General features: G+C 49.1%; 1 protein-coding gene across 1 annotated transcript in view; it reads left to right on the top strand.

Annotated features, from left to right (window-relative positions):
* Positions 1 to 18432, top strand: part of ttc28 (tetratricopeptide repeat domain 28) — a 300074-nt gene that overhangs the window by 211878 nt on the left and 69764 nt on the right. Inside the window, exon 6 of the mRNA XM_061263292.1 lies at positions 16172 to 16679. Coding sequence (XP_061119276.1) covers positions 16172 to 16679 — 508 coding nt within the window. The remainder of the gene's footprint in view (positions 1 to 16171; positions 16680 to 18432) is intronic.

Here is an 18432-nt window from a genome sequence, read left to right as displayed (position 1 = left end):
TTTTTAATGCAGCGCTGTGGTCCGGAATCGCTGACAGCGGCAAAGAATGAAAGGGGAATTAAATGAAATTACGCGAAAGTGAATTTTCAGCACTTGCGGGTGTTAGAGGGAGAAACGGGCCTTTAATATATCTGTCTTCAGTTATTTGGATGTATTTGTAAGATGGAGGTATAGGGCAGAGAATGTACAGTAAGGAAAGCTTGTGCATTTGCAGTAGAGACTGTCCAGGCAGGGCACAGAGACTGCAGACAGGGCACAGAGACTATAGACGGGGCACAGAGACTGTAGACAGGGCACAGAGACTGCAGGCAGGGCACAGAGACTATAGACAGGGCACAGAGACTCTAGACAGGGCACAGAGACTATAAACAGGGCACAGAGACTGCAGGCAGGGCACAGAGACTGTTCAGACATGACTGTGAGAGCTGAATCTCACACCCATACACACACACACACATGCACACACATACACACACATACATGCACACATACACACGCACACACACACACACACACACACACCCTTAGGCGAGCCTGAGCATCCAGGAAAGACTGCACATTGTGTCTGGTCCTGCGAGTTTCACGCTTGCGTTCCCAATCCGAAAAGCGAGAAAGCAGAAAGTTGCTGACAGAAACACCAGGGAGCGGTAACGCTGGTGGAATGCTCGGGTTTACCGGGCAAAACTGATGCGTACACTGCAAAAAGCATGTTCTACTTGTAATGAGACTTTTTTCTTCTCTCAAGTAGGAAATAATAGCTTGTTTCAAGTTACTGTTCATTTGTGAGGGAAATCTTCTGACCCCATTGGCAAATGAGTCACGAGTCAAAATGAGAAACTGGCTCACGTCTGCCAATATTTTTGCCTCTTTTAGCAGAAAAGTAATAGAAGTAAGAATTTAAGTCTGAATCAGACTAACACTTGAGTTGAGACTGACTTATTCTTTGGTTTCTGCAGTGTGCCACCCCCCCAAACCCCCGCCCACACCCGCCTACATGGCCCCTTAATTACAGGGAGCGCATAAATACTGTAAGTCACACGCCCGCGCCTTTAATTAGACCCACAGACCCATGCTCATCCAGGGGAGAGCCGGCAGTCTAATTACGGGGCTCTGACGAGCCGCGAGAGGGTGGGGGGGGTGTGAGACAGGGTCTCGGGCATCTGCTATTAAGGTACGTTTTCGTTCTTCAAGGTTTAAATTCCCCTGTACCCTGAAAGTACAGTAATGTTCTCTTTGGGTAGAAATGAGTAGTTCTTCCAATCATAAAAAGTAGAAATGAATTCTATATTGCTGGCCAGGGCTACACTTTTATGTACTTGCTGTATAAGGTGCCGTCCCAGCATTTGTACCTTTTTAGGCACTTTCCGTGCCTTTATTTGTGGAAGTGTAGCTGCTCGGGTGTCCTTGGCCAGCTGGGCTCTGGCCCCAGGGGATTGGAGCGGAGCGTTAAAGCAGCACCTTGCCCCTCGCTCCCTGGGCAGTCCTGAGGGAGGCTCAGCTGTGTGAGAAGCTCTGTGGAAAAACATGCTAATAATTCAGCTTCAATAATTCATGTCTCACTCATCTCTCCCTTGACTCGCACTCCTCATGGCAGCGGGGACAGGTGGTTTATGCACCCCCCCGGTGATTCTCTCTCATACCCTCTCTTTCTCTCTCCCTCTCCCCCTCTCCTCCTCTCCATCTCTCCATTTCTCTCTTCATCTTCCTCTCTGTCTCCCTCCCTTCTATCTCTCTATCTCTCCCTCTATCTCTTCTTTTCTCTCTTCATCTTCCTCTCTCTCCCTCCCTTGTATCTCTATCTCTCCTACTAGCTATCCATATCTCCCTCTCCCTCCCTCCCTCCCTCCTTCCCTCTCTCTCTGTCTGTCTCTCTCTTTCTCTCTGTTTATTACAGCTGTGTGTATGTTCTGTATTGAGAGAGTGGGTTTGCTGTGTGTATGTTCTGTATTGAGAGAGTGGGTTTGCTGTGTGTATGTTCTGTATTGAGAGAGTGGGTTTGTGGAGGCTAACTCCGGTCCCCCAGGCGTTTGGTGGTTTCATCTCGCTGGTGTCTAGTTGTGCAGCACAATCATTCCCCCGCTCTTTCTCTCCTTTATTTTACCCAGGGTTCCCAGCTCTCCCACTTTAAAATGTCACCCACTCACACACAAGAAATTTTCTTCACTCGCCTTTTGTAATATCACCTTCCAGGGCCCCGTGTTCATGAAGTGTCTCAGTGCTGATCTGGGGTCAGTTAGCCACGTCCGTATCCAAACCTTATCCAGAGGGTGTCAAAAGGGAAAACTGATCCTAGATCAGGCCTACATTCCTGGGCTCAGTGCTAAGAATACCAGCCTACAATAGGTTGGTATTGTACTGGCCCCATTGGCCTCACTGGTCCCACTTAAATAATGAACACTCTTTAAGAGAGAATATCACATATGTGGACTAAACTGTCAAAAGTATAGTCAAAAAGTATTTTATTAAACAATATATTCATAAACAGGAGGGACCCCTCGTCGCTGCTGTGCATCAGAATCAATCATAAATTCAAACTTTATAAAGCAGATTTACTCTGCTGAAGTTTTTCATCATCTGCCTATCCACTCAACTCTTTATGCTCCTCTCTGTCTTTCATCTGCTTCCTCTCCCCTCTTTTATGCACCCCTCCTTTTTCCTACTCGTTCTCTGCCCCCTCTACCTCTCATTACCTCTCCTCTATTTCTCTCACTTCTTTTTATAATTCAATCTATTTTTACTTTTATATGCCATATGGAAATCCATTTTCAGTCTGAAGACTGTTGTACTTCCTCCATTTTGTGGGCTACTGGTTGTTGTGTCTTGTGTTATGAAGATATAAAAAATATCTGCAGCTAACTCACCATAATAATGCATTTGATGTGTAGCGCATCATGTTTCACTTTGTGAAATCTAAGTTCAAAATGACACATGGTCTCTGTGAAATAAATAAATGTAAAAAATGTGAAGCGGTGAACTTGAGGTTAGTCCTCCACGCGTTTAGCTCGCATGCAGGCTATGTGTTGCCTGCTTTGGTCCTGCGTGTGAAGGGCCTGTTTCCAGCTTGTTGCTCCCTTTGGAGTTTGGTCTGCTGAAAACGTCGACATACCTGGCAAAACATGGGAAACTTTGTCTCAACTTTGTGTTTTTATTATGAGTCGGCATATTATGCCAAAATAGCTATTTTGATAAGAACGCAAGTGGATTAGCCGAGTGTACACTGCAGATAAATTTCCTGCATTCCATAGACGGCACAATGAGGTGAGCACTGACCCAATTGGGCAGGTACAACATCAATCAACTGGCCCAAACCCATCTCGTACTGGCCCCGGGCCAGTGGACACTCCTTCTTGTGGAGCCCTGCATTCGTACAGCATTTCAGGACAGGACTGCTGACCCACAGAGTAAGATATGCGGTTTTAAATCACCTCTTACAGTCCATGTGGTCCCAATTGGACTCATACATTATGTACTCTGTTAGTTCAGTTAACACTGGACATTTTACTGTGGAGGATCAGGCTTTTCCTCATCCCATTGTAAAAAGGCTGAGTGAAAACCCAAATGTGATCTTAGACCACCAGTCCCACTCTAAGATGCTTTATTACATTACATGTTATTTAGCTGACTCTTTTTGTCCAAAGCGACTTGCAGTTGATTAGACTAAGCAGGAGACAGTGTCCTCCTGGAGCAATGCAGGGTTTAGGGCCTTGCTCGAGCTGTGCGGATCTTATTGTGGCTACACCGGGCCACCGGTCATGGGTCCCAGTCATGTACCTAAACCACTACGCTACAGACTGTCCTTTAGGAAAATGGCCCTGGTTTATTATCTAAAAAAAGAGAAAAGCTTTGAGTTTGAATGGTGACTTTTTTTTTGGCAACCTTGTAAGCGTCTGGGCTTTGTACATCCAAACAGCCCTCCCTGGATTTATTTTAAAGTCCGTATTGTCTGTTTTCCCGGGCTGCCTAAAGTAATTCCAGTTGAGAAAATGAGCTGTCAGGGTCCAGTGATGGATACGCGTGTAGAGTGAGGCTGCAGTAGAACACTGTTCCCGACCGGAGAGCGGTGAATCTTGTGCTGGGCTGACTTTCGGTGGCTACGCGCTAAATCCCTGAGCTTCCCTCAGTCGGGGTGAAACTCATCTCATCAATTATAAAATGGAAGCAGAGTTCAGCATCCATGCATGGTAAAATGCTTAGTGTTCATTCAGCTTCAACAATTCACAGACGTCAGTGCTCCTTTAGCGGCAGTGTAGCTGAATGCTAAGGGCTTGTAGCACTAAGGGCTTGTCGCTGTGCAGGTTTGTAGCACTAAGGGCTTGTTGCTGCACGGGCTTGTAGCACTAAGGGCTTGTAAGGCAGAGGCTACAGGTTCAGCTCTACACCGCTGCTGTTGTGCTATCGAGCGAGGCACTTAGCGCTAAATTGCTTCACTCCGTAGCTGGCTGCGTGAGCGGCTTGTGTGTGAAAAGCCGTGTAGGTCAGGCTGGCTTGGGCCGGGTTCTCCGGGGCGCTGCGTTTGGGCTGGGTGCTCCAGGGTGCTGCGTTTGGGCTGGGTGCTCCAGGGCCCTGCGTTTGGGCTGGGTGCTCCAGGGCCCTGCGTTTGGGCTGGGTGCTCCAGGGCCCTGCGTTTCTCAGACCCCTGTAAAAGCCTCCCGTTGACCCCGCTAGAGGTCCGGCTCTCGTGTCCCTGAGCGAGGACGCTCCCTCTCTGCGGTAATGAGGCCATGCCTCGCCCGCTCTTCCCCCAGGTAATCCCATTACCGCTGCAGTCTGCCGGAGTGAAGCCCGTAACCCCTCTGACGAGGCCTCGGTGGCCGGGCGGGCTGAGGGAGAGGGGGAGGCCAGCGAGGTTTAGCACTCCTCCGTGCCCCCGCCACCTCCCTCCCTCCCTCACTCGCTGTTGTACAGTGTGTGTATCTTGGCAGGCGCTGGTTAAGTAATGTTTTATTAAACGAGTGGTGTCTCGGCAGCTAATAGAGCTGTCAGACAGGCAGCCAATGGAAAGGGCGGGGGGGGCGGAGCCTCAGCAGCTGGAGTGACGCATGCTCTCGGGCTCCGCTGGTCTGAGCGCGGGGCAAGACGCATTCTGTCCCCCGCCAGGTCACCGAGAGGTCAGCCTGTTCTGCCGTCTCTCTCGGGGGCGAACCGGGAGGTGTGTGTGAGCGAGCGTCCACGTTTGTGTGTGTGTGTGTGTCTGCGTATCTGTGTATGTGTGTGTGTGACATGTACGTGGAGCCTTGAGATTCATTTCTCTCGATGTCATTTGCATGGTCCAGTGTGACACCTGGATATCATGGCTGACATGCTACAGGGAGAGAACAACCCAGAGAAGTCAACTCATTATGTGCACTGAAGGTCATCCACGCCTCTATTGTACTAAATTGCATTTTTAGGACCAAGGCCGGCTAGAGCTGCAACCAGGAATCAAAATTAGGTGATTAGAATTTTGCATGGTGATGAATTGGAATGGTGCTTTAAGATGCTGAAACAAACGTCAATAAATAACCAAACAACAATAACCAGATCCCAGCAGTCCCCTGTGTAACATGTAATTCTGCACATGTAATTCTGCACATATGCACTAGTGCTAATCCTGCTCCTCTGTTTCTGGGGCTGTTTTCCCTTCCTTTTACTTCTGCTTATTAAAGCCCATCTGTCCAACACTAATACACTAATGTTCCATCAGCATTATGTTCAGCAGAGTTGGATCGGCACACAACCATTGTTTACAGCATAGTCGCTTAGTCGGGTACAATGCCTCAAACTCTGAAAACTGAGTCACACGCCCGCACCCAAAATCACACACACACACACACACACACACACACACACACACACACACAGACACTCACACACACACACACACACACACAGACACACACACACACACACACAGACACACACACAGACACACACACTCACTCTCACACACACACACAGACACACACAGACACACACACTCACACACACACAAACACACATACACACAGACACCCACACATGGCCAAACACATGCATACAGACACAGGGGAACTGTTTTATTTGCAGATAAGTCATTTCTAGGTGCTAATTATTGGAAAAAAATTAGAAAGTATGATTTAATTTTGAGCTCTCTCTGAGCGATGTTTTTTCCTCGACGGAGAGGGGCGAATGCAGACCTCAGGCCTCTCCACGAGGGCTGGTGCATTCTGGGGTTTTGGGCCGAGTTCTGCTCTTAATAATGACGTCCTGGCCAGCTTTGAAATTCCGAGACATTCATATTCACCGGAACAGCAGCCTCGGGCCCATCTGAACCGAAATGATAACGTGTCGTAGCCGAGGTACTCAGAAACTTGGCATTCTGGTGCTGCACATAATGCACAGACCTGAGGTAAATGAAGAATTGTGTTTTGTAGCAGTCTGGATATGTTGAGATGAGCATGCATGCACATGCACAAAAGCATCATTATAAAGTGCGGAGGGTGATTTTGAAGGAATAGTCCGTTGCGAGTGTCGATAACAGTCAATAGGTCCTTGAAAAACAGTACTTCAGTGGTGTCTTCCCCCTGAATTAATCTCTCTGAACAGGAGGGCCTTTGTCTTCCCTGGTAACTCCCAGCACATTGATTTCCCCAGATGCCTCCTGATAGCTGCCTGATCAATAAAGAAATCCATCGGATAAATCACCTGCTTGTGAGAAAGAGTTCTGATCCTGTCCCCACCCACTCCCTACTGACCCTGCCCACTCCCTACTGACCCTACTGACCCCGCCCAGTCCCTACTGACCCCGCCCAGTCCCTACTGACCCCGCCCAGTCCCTACTGACCCTGCCCACTCCCTACAGACCCCTACTGACCCTGCCCACTCCCTACTGACCCCACCTACTCCCTACTGACCCCGCCCACTCCATACTGACCCCGCCCACTCCATACTGACCCCGCCCACTCCCTACTGACCCCACCCACTCCCTACTGACCCCGCCCACTCCATACTGACCCCGCCCACTCCATACTGACCCCGCCCACTCCCTACTGACCCCACCCACTCCCTACTGATCCCGCCCACTCCATACTACTCCGCCCACTCCCTACTGACCCCACCCACTCCACACTGACCCCACCCACTCCCTACTGACCCCGCCCACTCCCATATCACCCTGCCCACTCTCTGCTCACCTCTCCTGCTCTGTCATAGACTTAAAAAAATAAAATAAAATAATAATAATAATAATAATAATAATAATAATAGTTCATAGCTATATTTATCTGCATTGCTTTTAAATTCACACGTGGTTTTCACACAGTCCAAATGAATAGATCACTTTCAGAAAGGTTACCCCTAAAATGGATGAAACACATTGTGTGTAAGAATACTGCAGTGCTGGGCCTTCTCCTTCTCTAATGGTGTGTGTGTGTGGTGTGGTGTGGTGTGGTGTGGTGTGTGTGTGTGTGTGGTGTGGTGTGGTGTGGTGTGGTGTGTGTGGTGTGTGTGTGTGTATGAGTGTGTGTGTGTGTGTGTATGTGTGATGTGTGGTGTGATGTGTGTGTGTGGTGTGTGTGTGAGTGTGTGTGTGTGGTGTGTGTGAGTGTGTGTGTGTGTGGTGTGTGTGTGTGAGTGTGTGTATGTCTGGCGGTCGAGCTGCACGTTCACGCCTGTTTTCCGTTCTGGTTCCTCAGTGGTGGAATGACTTGCCTACCACTGTCAGAACAGCAGAATCCCTCCCCCTATTTCGACGCAGACTCAAAACCCACCTTTTCAAACTCTACCTTAGTCCTCCCTCCTGATTTCCCCTGCCCCTCCTTTCTGATATCCCTATCCTTGTCTAAGCCCCCCCCCCCCCCCCCCAAAAAAAAAGATTAAAAAAAAAAAAGCACTTCTGATGACAACTATGTTTAGAACAGCATTTCCTGTGTATTTTGCTAGTTTCTGGATGTGATGCTCTGACTTATGGTAGAACCTATGCACTTGTAAGTCGCTTTGGATTAAAAGCGTCTGCCAAATGACTAAAATGTAATGTAAATGTGTGTTTGTGTGTGTGTGTGTGTGTGTGTGGTGTGTGTGTGAGTGTGTGTGTGTGGTGTTTGTGGTGTGTGTGTGGTGTGTGAGTGTGTGTGAGTGGTGTGTGGGTGTGTGAGTGTGTGTATGTGTGTGTGTGTGTGGCCGCTGTAAGGGGCACGCATGGCATAGTTATAGATTCTGTGTTTAGACTGGGCTTCTTCCTTCTCTTCTTCCTCATTTCTGCTCCTGTTAGCTGCTCTGCTGTCCATGACTTTGCCAGTGGCTCTTTCTCTCTTCCTCTGTCCCTCTCACTTTCCTTCTCTCTGTCCCTCGCTCTCTCCCCCTTTCAGTCCCCTTCTCTCTTTTAATTCCCCTACCTCTCTCTGGAAGAAAACACGGCCCTAGGGACTGTGGGCCAGCTCAGTCCTCCGATGCCCTTCCCAGCATGCAGAGAGGGCTTTACCTTAACTATACAATAATGGGCTGTTCTTCATAGCTTACCGGGGTGCATTCTGTACTGGTTCTTGCAGTGACTGAGAAACTGAACCTGCTCTCTCTTGCACCAAAGAACCAAAATGGCCGTTATTTCCGGTTAAAAATGGCCACCAATGCAGAGGTGTTAGAATAAGTCAGCTGGCCACCCAGCAAGTCACGGGGGAACAGGAGAGTAAAGACAAACACAGATCAGCTTCAGGGCGACGTCACTCATCCTGTGGTTAAAGGGCTGTTTCCTGGACAGAAATGAGCGGTTTTGCAAGGTCAGCGGTAACCGCCCGGTGTCACGTCCGAGTGCGCGGTCATCCTGCACCGTGGGGTGTCAGCTCTGAGTTCCCAGCGCCTGTTAAAACGCATGTTCCTGCTCCTCCCACTGCAACTCCTCTCTGACCCTGCGAAGCTCACAACGACACTGACCTGGATTACCGGGCCTCGGCTGGGTGTGAGATAATGGTGGGGGGGGGGGGGGGGGTCTCTGTGCTTTGCCCCTAGAGCGTTGCCAGTTTGTCATGCAGGTCAAAGTTCTTAAATATGATTGCACATTTCATTCATCCTGGGCCGGTTTCCCAGACACGATTTAAAGTGAGTCTTGGACTAAATTGAGTTTTGTACAGAGAATCTCCATTGAAAATGTAATTTAGTCTAGGACAAGCCTTAATCTGTGTCTGTGAAACTGGGCCAGAAGTCTAACTGGATTACTGCGAGGAACCGTTTTTCAAATTTTGCTGCTGTCTGTCTTTTACTGCTGAGGTAAATCTGTATGTATCTATGCATCTGTGTGTTTATCTGTTCTGAACACAGTCTGCGTATTCAACCCAGATCTGCTCTGAGCATGCTCAGTGTGTTAAACCCAGATCTTTTCTGAGCATGCTCAGTGTGGTGAACCCAGATCTGCTCTGAGCATGCTCAGTGTGGTGAACCCAGATCTGTTCTGAGCATGCTCAGTGTGGTGAACCCAGATCTGTTCTGAGCATGCTCAGTGTGGTGAACCCAGATCTGTTCTGAGCATGCTGAGTGTGGTGAACCCAGATCTGTTCTGAGCATGCTCAGTGTGGTGAACCCAGATCTGTTCTGAGCATGCTCCATTTGCCCCGCTCACCCTGCTGAAGAAGAGGATTCTGGGAAACTATCATTCATGCACACATAGTTTGAACGAACCTGAGTGCTACATATTTGTTTTCAGTTGATGCAACTGCGTCCAGTCCACTTTCTGTGGGCCGCTGTGTCTGCTGGTTTTTGGTGTGTTTCTGTCATGGTTTTCACTGTCGCCTTCTGAAAATTCCTGAATTTACCGCTCTAGACCTCTAGAGGGCTTGCCGGCTTAGCTCAGGAGGAGAGATTGCTTCCCACATGTGGAATGCGGTTGTAATCATGGCCGATTGCAGTCAGCTGCTTGGAGTACTATTTAAGTCTTTTCCTGGCACTGCTCTGAGCTTTGGTGTTTCAGTTTGACACATGCACAAAGCCGGTATTGAGGTCTAAAGGGAGACAGAGACAGAGACAGAGACAGAGACAGAGACAGAGACAGAGACAGAGACAGAGACAGAGACAGAGACAGAGACAGAGACAGAGTGTTCCAAGACTGAATTTTATTCAGTTCGAAATTTGAAATAGATAAGTTTAGGGTCCTATTTTTTGTTTTCCTTTGGGTTGGTTAGCTCCTGAGAACCTTCCCTAGTTTTGTTTCTTGGTTCCACCTCTGTTTTGAAGGCTGTTTTCTTGACCATTTTAGTTCTAGTCACATTTTCGGTTGGCAGATCGCCGGGGAGTTTTATTCCCTTTTTCTGTTATTTTCCTCATCTACTGTATTTTAGTGGTTATCCAACTTATTGGTAACTTTGCGATCCCTTCCCGGTCGCTCTTGGTCTCCCGCCCCTGCTCCCTCACAGTTTCAGCACAAAAGATACATTTACAAGTCTTTCATTGGCTAAAGGGTCCACACACCTTGTTCTCGAGGCCTTAATTGGCTGCTGATTGAAAGGAAACCACAAATACCAGCAGACACTGGTCCAGGACATCGATGTACTTGTCTCTGTACACAAAAAAAAGTGTTTCCTTCATCACCGTTAAACCTTGTTCTGTTTGGTGTTTTCAGTCCCACGTGAGTTTGGTCCCCCTCTGTCAGGCGAAAGGGTACACGCTGCATGGGACCCGCAGGAGAACCCGGGGCGTGGGCGATGTTAGATTCCTCCTCAGCGAAAAAATCAGCCCTGTTGAGCTAACAGCCTGTTCGCCGCTAGCAGAAACCCGCCTGCGTTTCCAAGGAAACCGTTCCGCTGACGGGGGCCGGTGGCCGTCGCTGGATAGCCAGATGGCGGCCGGCGGGATGTATTGCTGCGTTAGCACGCCGCTAAACAGCTGCAGTTTTCAGAGCACGGAAACATGAGACATGAGCCCTCCGACTAGCGCTAGCCATGCAGCCTCCTTATGGTCGGAGCAAAAAACCCTGAGAACTTAAGTCTTTATCTGCGAGAGTGACTCAACTGTTCAATTCCCACTTCACTCTGGGTTCTTGTCCTCCTCTTATCACGGGTCCGCCATGACCACATCACACAGACGCGCACGCTTCTCCCCGCGCTGAGCTGATGTCACGTCTGATTATGTTCGTACAGTCACCTTTGTTTGCCTTTGGGCCCAGATTTGATTTATTCAAATGTATCAGACTTCAGAGGCTGCTGATAAACCCTGCTTCCTATCAGCAAAGATGTTTGTTTGGCAAGTTTGTCTCACAAACGGAGTAGAGATGAAAGAATCTCTCGACCCTCTAACGAACGGTCGTGTAATGTGAACTTTGAAATTATGAATATTAATATCTGTCTATTTTAAAGCAGTTACTTTAACACTGCATGTAGAATTAACTGTTTACATCCTTTCTATGTCCTTCACCCTGCCGAAGAAGAATATCAAAAGCAATATCCAAAATGGCTGCAGATTATGTCTGTAGTGCACTGACTGCAGACCTGGGTCAAATATGTGATTTTTTGGGATTCAAATAATTTTCTCCGCTTTACTGGGCTTGTCTGGTGTATCTCAAAAAAATTAAACGCAGGCTTTGGGTCCACTTGGTTGGCAAAGCTGCACCAGGCAAGATCAGTTGAGCACAATATTTGAATCCAAAACAATGATGTATTTGACCCAGGTCTGAAGCACAGTTTGATGAGTTCAGAAAGTTTGTGAAGAAAAACTTTAACGCTAGTGTTTGATTGTAAGTCAAGGTTAAGGACAAATGATGTTTGAACAGAATCCAATGAAACATTTAAAGAAATTCCATTAATTAAACCTTAAAAACCCTGAACACAAACTGCAGTACATCCCAAACATAAGCACTAGTCTCAAACTGTGTTGATGCGGGCTGTTTATACGGTAATTGATCACAGAGAGAAAATAATTTGAGATGCTATTCATGTTTTTGTTTTTGTTATACAAGCTGTAAATATGAAATAATGAGCACAAGGGAGTCCATTTCTTATTCCTTTTGGAACTTAAGCCAGTTATTTTCCTGGTGCGGATGAAATGTTTTTCATGAATGTCGTTATTTGGAGGAGCAAGTCAGAGAAATGGGATGTAAATGGATGACTACCTACATTCGCATTCGATTCTACAAACTCATACTGAGCCAGTTGACATACTCGGTCTGTGCTTGTGGTTTGACCTATTGCTCACAATGATCACATCAGTATTTCATTCAATTCTTCAGCGTCATTATATTATTTTCCCTATCCTCAGCTGAATCTGTCCATGCTACCCACAGTCTTTTCACTCTTCTAATGAGTTTGTTTTGTGCTGTTCATGGACTGTATCCATCTGTGAATTATGACATGTATACTGCAATAAGAACTACAAGATGAGAATATATCTGAATACTGGTAAAATTGCCCTTTGATTTAAGAAATAACATTAGTAACATAGTTGTGTGGTGGAGTTGTGTGTCAGTTGTGTGTCAGAGTTGTGAGACAGAGTTGTGTGTCAGAGTTGTGTGTCAGAGTTGTGAGGCAGAGTTGTGAGGCAGAGGCGGAGTTGTGTGTCAGAGTTGTGAGGCAGAGTTGTGAGGCAGAGGCGGAGTTGTGTGTCAGAGTTGTGTGTCAGTTGTGTCTCAGAGTTGTGTGTCAGAGTTGTGTGTCAGTTGTGTCTCAGAGTTGTGTGTCAGAGTTGTGAGGCAGAGGTAGAGTTGTGAGGCAGAGGCGGAGATGTGTGTCAGAGTTGTGAGGCAGAGTTGTGTGTCAGAGTTGTGAGGCAGAATTGTGTGTCAGAGTTGTGAGGCAGAGGCAGAGCTGTGTGGCAGAGTTGTGTGGCAGGTTTGTGTCCGTAGAGAGGCAGAGCACACAGAGGAGCTGTGGTCCTGAACGTTGTGAGGCAGAGCACACAGAGGAGCTGTGGTCCTGAACGTTGTGAGGCAGAGCACACAGAGGAGCTGTGGTCCTGAACGTTGTGAGGCAGAGCACACAGAGGAGCTGTGGTCCTGAACGTTGTGAGGCAGAGCACACAGAGGAGCTGTGGTCCTGAACGTTGTGAGGCAGAGCACACAGAGGAGCTGTGGTCCTGAACGTTGTGAGGCAGAGCACACAGAGGAGCTGTGGTCCTGAACGTTGTGTGGCAGAGCACACAGAGGACCTGTGGTCCTGAACGTTGTGTGGCAGAGCACACAGATCAGCTGTGGTCCTGAACGTTGTGAGGCAGAGCACACAGAGGAGCTGTGGTCCTGAACGTTGTGAGGCAGAGCACACAGAGGAGCTGTGGTCCTGAACGTTGTGAGGCAGAGCACACAGAGGAGCTGTGGTCCTGAACGTTGTGAGGCAGAGCACACAGAGGAGCTGTGGTCCTGAACGTTGTGAGGCAGAGCACACAGAGGAGCTGTGGTCCTGAACGTTGTGAGGCAGAGCACACAGAGGAGCTGTGGTCCTGAACGTTGTGAGGCAGAGCACACAGAGGAGCTGTGGTCCTGAACGTTGTGAGGCAGAGCACACAGAGGAGCTGTGGTCCTGAACGTTGTGAGGCAGAGCACACAGAGGAGCTGTGGTCCTGAACGTTGTGAGGCAGAGCACACAGAGGAGCTGTGGTCCTGAACGTTGTGAGGCAGAGCACACAGAGGAGCTGTGGTCCTGAACGTTGTGAGGCAGAGCACACAGAGAAGCTGTGGTCCTGAACGTTGTGAGGCAGAGCACACAGATCAGCTGTGGTCCTGAACGTTGTGAGGCAGAGCACACAGAGGAGCTGTGGTCCTGAACGTTGTGAGGCAGAGCACACAGAGGAGCTGTGGTCCTGAACGTTGTGAGGCAGAGCACACAGAGGAGCTGTGGTCCTGAACGTTGTGAGGCAGAGCACACAGAGGAGCTGTGGTCCTGAACGTTGTGTGGCAGAGCACACAGATCAGCTGTGGTCCTGAAGCGCTCTCCTCAGGCTCCCAGTAGGAGACGGGGTTCAGGCTTCAAACGGCCGCATAATTGGGCAGGCCCCAGATAGCCTATCACAAAGCGGCCGCTGTCTCGGAGGCGGATGATAATTGGCGCCTCGTGCAGGGCTGCTATGAGACTTTAAACTGGGCCCAATCGCCGGCGGGCTTTGTGCCAGCGTGTAATTGGTTCCAGGTTGTGAGGACCATGAGAGCTGGGGGTGGGGGGGCGGGGGGTTTGAGATGGCAGGCCGAAACCCACCACCCCTCCCGCACCACTGCACTGGTGTGAAACAGGGGAGCTTGGCCCAATTTACGCCTGTAGCAAAGTCATACCACCGCCTGTGTCTGGGATGGGGGGGGGTGGGGGGGGGGGGGGGGGGTGATGGCCAGATGCCAGGTGCCCCCCATGATGGAAGCAGACCTGCTGGGTCAAATACGCAATTGTTCTGGATTCAAATACTTTTCTGTGCCCAAGTAATCTTGCCTGGTGCAATTGAGCTGACCAAGAGGACCGGAAGGCAGGGCTTGCACTTTCTGAGAGTATTTCATAGGTTCCAGTACACCAGATTGAAGCTCAGTAAAGTGTAGAAAATTATTTTGATTCCTAAACAATTACGTACTGGAACCAGGTCTGTTGGAAGTGATGCTCATGTCCAGTGTTTCTTCTCCCCAGCCTCTCAGTGTCTCATGTTCATCACACGGTTATTCTGTAGGGTTCCCCCTGGAAGTAACTACAAAGCATCCAGGAATCACAAGCTGTTCTTTCTTTGTGATTGGTGAAGCTCCTCTCCTTCTACCAGTGAAGTGATGTCAGAACCATCTCACCCCTGTTTCATCATCCCTGTGTGTTTGTGTGTCCGTGCGTCTCAGTGTGTGTGTGTGCCTGTGTGCGCTTGTGTGTCTATGTGCGTTTGCCTGTGTGTGTGTGTCTGTGTGTGTGTGTGTCTCAGTGTGTGTGTGTCTGTGTGTGTGTGTCTCTGTGTGTGTGTGTGTGTGTCTCAGTGTGTGTGTGTGTGTGTGTGTCTCAGTGTGTGTGTGTGTCTGTGTGTGTGTGTGTGTCTCAGTGTGTGTGTGTGTCAGTGTGTGTGTCTTAGTGTGTGTGTGTGTGTGCACTTGTGTGTCTATATGTGTGTACGTTTGTGTGCGTTTGCCTGTGTTTGTGTGTTTGTATGCTTGGTTATAGGAACATCTCTCCTCGTGTCTAACAGGGCTGGGGGTGGGAGAAGAGCTGACCTGCATGTGAAGGCCAAACCCCCCTTCAGTACAGAACTCAATGAAGTTGACACCAAGTTCACACAGAGACCTCCCTATGTCCACACACCCCCACTTCCCCCACTCTCAGACTCCACATCTCTCTCTCCCCACCTCCCTCTTTGGGTCACAGTCTCATTGCTGAATACGTTCAGTTGAATACGTATTTAACTACATATTCACATGTCCCCCCAGTGTGCACCACGCTCTCATCTGCGGGGAGTTCTCACGAACGCAGTCAGGCACCATAAAGAGTCACAGGCACCGTCGGCAGAGCAGTGTGCGCCCCTCCTGTGTGAGGGGGGGCCCCCTGGGAGCAGGCTGGGGGGGGGGAGGGGAGTCGTTCCGCTAATTAGCAGAAGGTGCGCAGAGATGTGAAGAAATGCTCTGGCAGCGTTTAATCTGCCTGTTTTTGGGTCACAGCCCAAATCACGCAGCCTCAAAGGCTCTCAGTAAATAAAGGGATTGATCTGACTAAGGGTTTCTCACTGTGTGTCTGTGTGAAGGTGTGTGTGTGTGCGTGTGCGTGTGTGTGTGTGTGTGTGTGTGTGTGTGTGTGTGCATGTGTCCATGTGCACATGCTCTTCTCGTGTCCTCAGTTATACAAACATATTTATTGTAAACAAAAACCTTATTTTTTTTAAATCCCATTTTAAAAGAAATAGTGTATGTTTTTAATTCAGTCTCTCATTCACAGTTATGGGAGTCCCGGTGTTTGTTGTCAGACACTGGTACATTGGGTGTGGGATGTCTGAGTGGCAAGAACATCACATACGATTATCAGGATCATTCTGTACACTCTTAGAAAACTGGGTTCTGAGACGGTTCTTTAACTTGATTCCATCGGGGTACCCTCTTTAGTTCTCTATGGAAGCTCCCAGACAAAGAACCATTTCGCTGACAAAAATGACCCTTTAACTTTAATAGTTCTTCGATGGAATAAAATGGGTTCCCATTGGAGCTATTGTTTCTGAGAGTGTAGCTTAAATGCGTGGGTCTGGGGCTTAAGGAAGTCTTGACAAAGTGAATGAGCCCTTTTCCCCTGTGTGTCTCCCTCAGGCAGCGTCCTCGGCCCTCAGCAGCCTGGGTCACGTGTACACGGCCATCGGCGACTACCCCAACGCGCTGGCCAGCCACAAGCAGTGCGTCATCCTGGCCAAGCAGTCCAAGGACCAGCTGTCCGAGGCCCGTGAGCTGGGCAACATGGGCGCGGTCTACATCGCCATGGGCGACTTCGCCAACGCCGTGCAGTGCCACGAGGAGCACCTGGGCATCGCCAAGGCGCTGGTCAACAAGCGGGAGGAGGCCCGGGCCTACAGCAACCTGGGCAGCGCCTACCACTACCGCCGAGACTTCGACAAGGCCATGTCGTACCACACGCGTGTGCTGGAGCTGGCCCAGGAGCTGGAGGAGCGGCCCATCGAGATGAGGGCCTACGCCGGCCTGGGCCACGCCGCGCGCTGCATGCAGGACCTGGAGCGGGCCAAGCAGTACCACCAGCAGCAGCTCGCCATCGCCGAGGGGCTGGCCGACCGGGCCGCCGAGGGACGGGCCTCCTCAAACCTGGGTGAGCCCATCGGGGGGAACCGGAGATACCGCCGTCCTGTTTAAGACTCAAGGGTCAAGGGCAAGGGTCGGCAAGCCTGGTCTTGGAGAGCCGCAGGGCATGCTGGTTCTTCTTTTCGCCTTAATATCAACAACTGATTCTGACTGGAGAATAGTTGCTGAGTAACAATGAAAACTAGCTCAGCCTGCAGCTCTCCAGGACCAGGGTTTCTGACCCCTGGTCTTGGGCAGGGAGCAGCTACTCATGGTCCTCAAGGGCTGAGAACTGCTGGTTTTCCACCCCCCCTTTACCTGGGAATCAGGTGTGTTCACCCTCCCTTTACCTGGGAGTCAGGTGTGTTCACCCTCCCTTTACCTGGGAGTCAGGTGTGATCACCCTCCCTTTACCTGGGAGTCAGGTGTGATCACCCTCCCTTTACCTGGGAGTCAGGTGTGTTCACCCTCCCTTTACCTGGGAGTCAGGTGTGTTCACTCTCCCTTTACCTAGGAGTCAGGTGTGTTCACCCTCCCTTTACCTGGGAGTCAGGTGTGTTCACCCTCCCTTTACCTGGGAGTCAGGTGTGACTGGCTGGCTAATCATTAACACTAATTATGGGATTAAGTGAGAAAAGAGGATTTGGATTTGAGGGCCAGTGATGATTATCCCTAGTCTAGGGAATGGTGTCAGAGTCCAGTCCTAGAGGGTCGTAGTGTCTGCTGGTGTATTTCTTGTTGGTTAAAGAACACAAACACCTTGATCTCAAGACCTTAATAGTGTATTGATTAAAAGGAAACCACAAAAGCTTGCAAACAATGCTGGTCTAGGCATTCAATTCAGCCCTGTATCAAATGCTTTAAAACATTTAAGTCTTTATCCTTTAAATCGACTTTCAGTAATACTCAGCATCTCTTTCATAAGATGGCACATTCTGGTTGGGCTATGTTTTGTTGAAAGTTCTCAGGGACATCACATTTTACTAGCATCTCAAATCTGAGAGTCTAATTATTTCCAGTACTTATTTGAGCCAAATTCAAAGGCTACTTGTCCTTGACTTTGACCTAGTTTGCAGCTGAAAGCAAGAGTTTGATTTATCTTCCTAAAAGAGTCTTGTGAGGTCTGCGATCATTACGAACTCTAAACTTTATTTTAATATTATTTTCAAAGTGAAGGAGGAAGTGGGTTGGATGAAGGGAAACAGCACAGTTGTGGCAGGGGAGAGGAGAAGACAGGAGAGGAGAGATGGAGGAGATGACGAGGTGCTATAGAGGTAGAGGAGAGGCAGAGTAGAGGTTGAGCAGCAGGAGTGGTAGAAGAGCAGTAGACATGAGTACTGGACAGTGGGCACAGTTGGGCTTAATGACCTGTTCTCATCATCGTGTTATGTTATGTTACTTTCTGAAACAGCCCTGCACCCTATTGGCCATTGTGACACTGGGCTGGCAGTGGCCACTGATCATGAGGACAGACCAGATGAAACCAAAACAAAGGGTTGGCATGCTGACTTATATAAACAAAAATGCCAGAAGAGTTTCCTCAAACAGGAATCAGGCCAATTTGGCAACCCAAAAATGTTGCAAGAAATAATAAACCGAAAGTTGAAATTATCAGTACCCTCACAAACGCTCCTGCAGCAATGCCCACTAACAGCTTCTCAAAAATCTGAACGTCTCTCTCTAGGCCTGGACACCACCGCCTTTTATGTAGTGCAGTGATGATGGGCCACAGCTACAGTGATTACAATCAATCACAGCTGAGCCATACCTGTCTGTAGGGC

This window comes from Conger conger, chromosome 12 (genome assembly GCF_963514075.1).
Source record: "Conger conger chromosome 12, fConCon1.1, whole genome shotgun sequence".
Taxonomy (NCBI): domain Eukaryota; kingdom Metazoa; phylum Chordata; class Actinopteri; order Anguilliformes; family Congridae; genus Conger; species Conger conger.
Note: the sequence above shows the minus strand (reverse complement) of the source record. Positions and strands in the feature narration are given on the sequence as shown.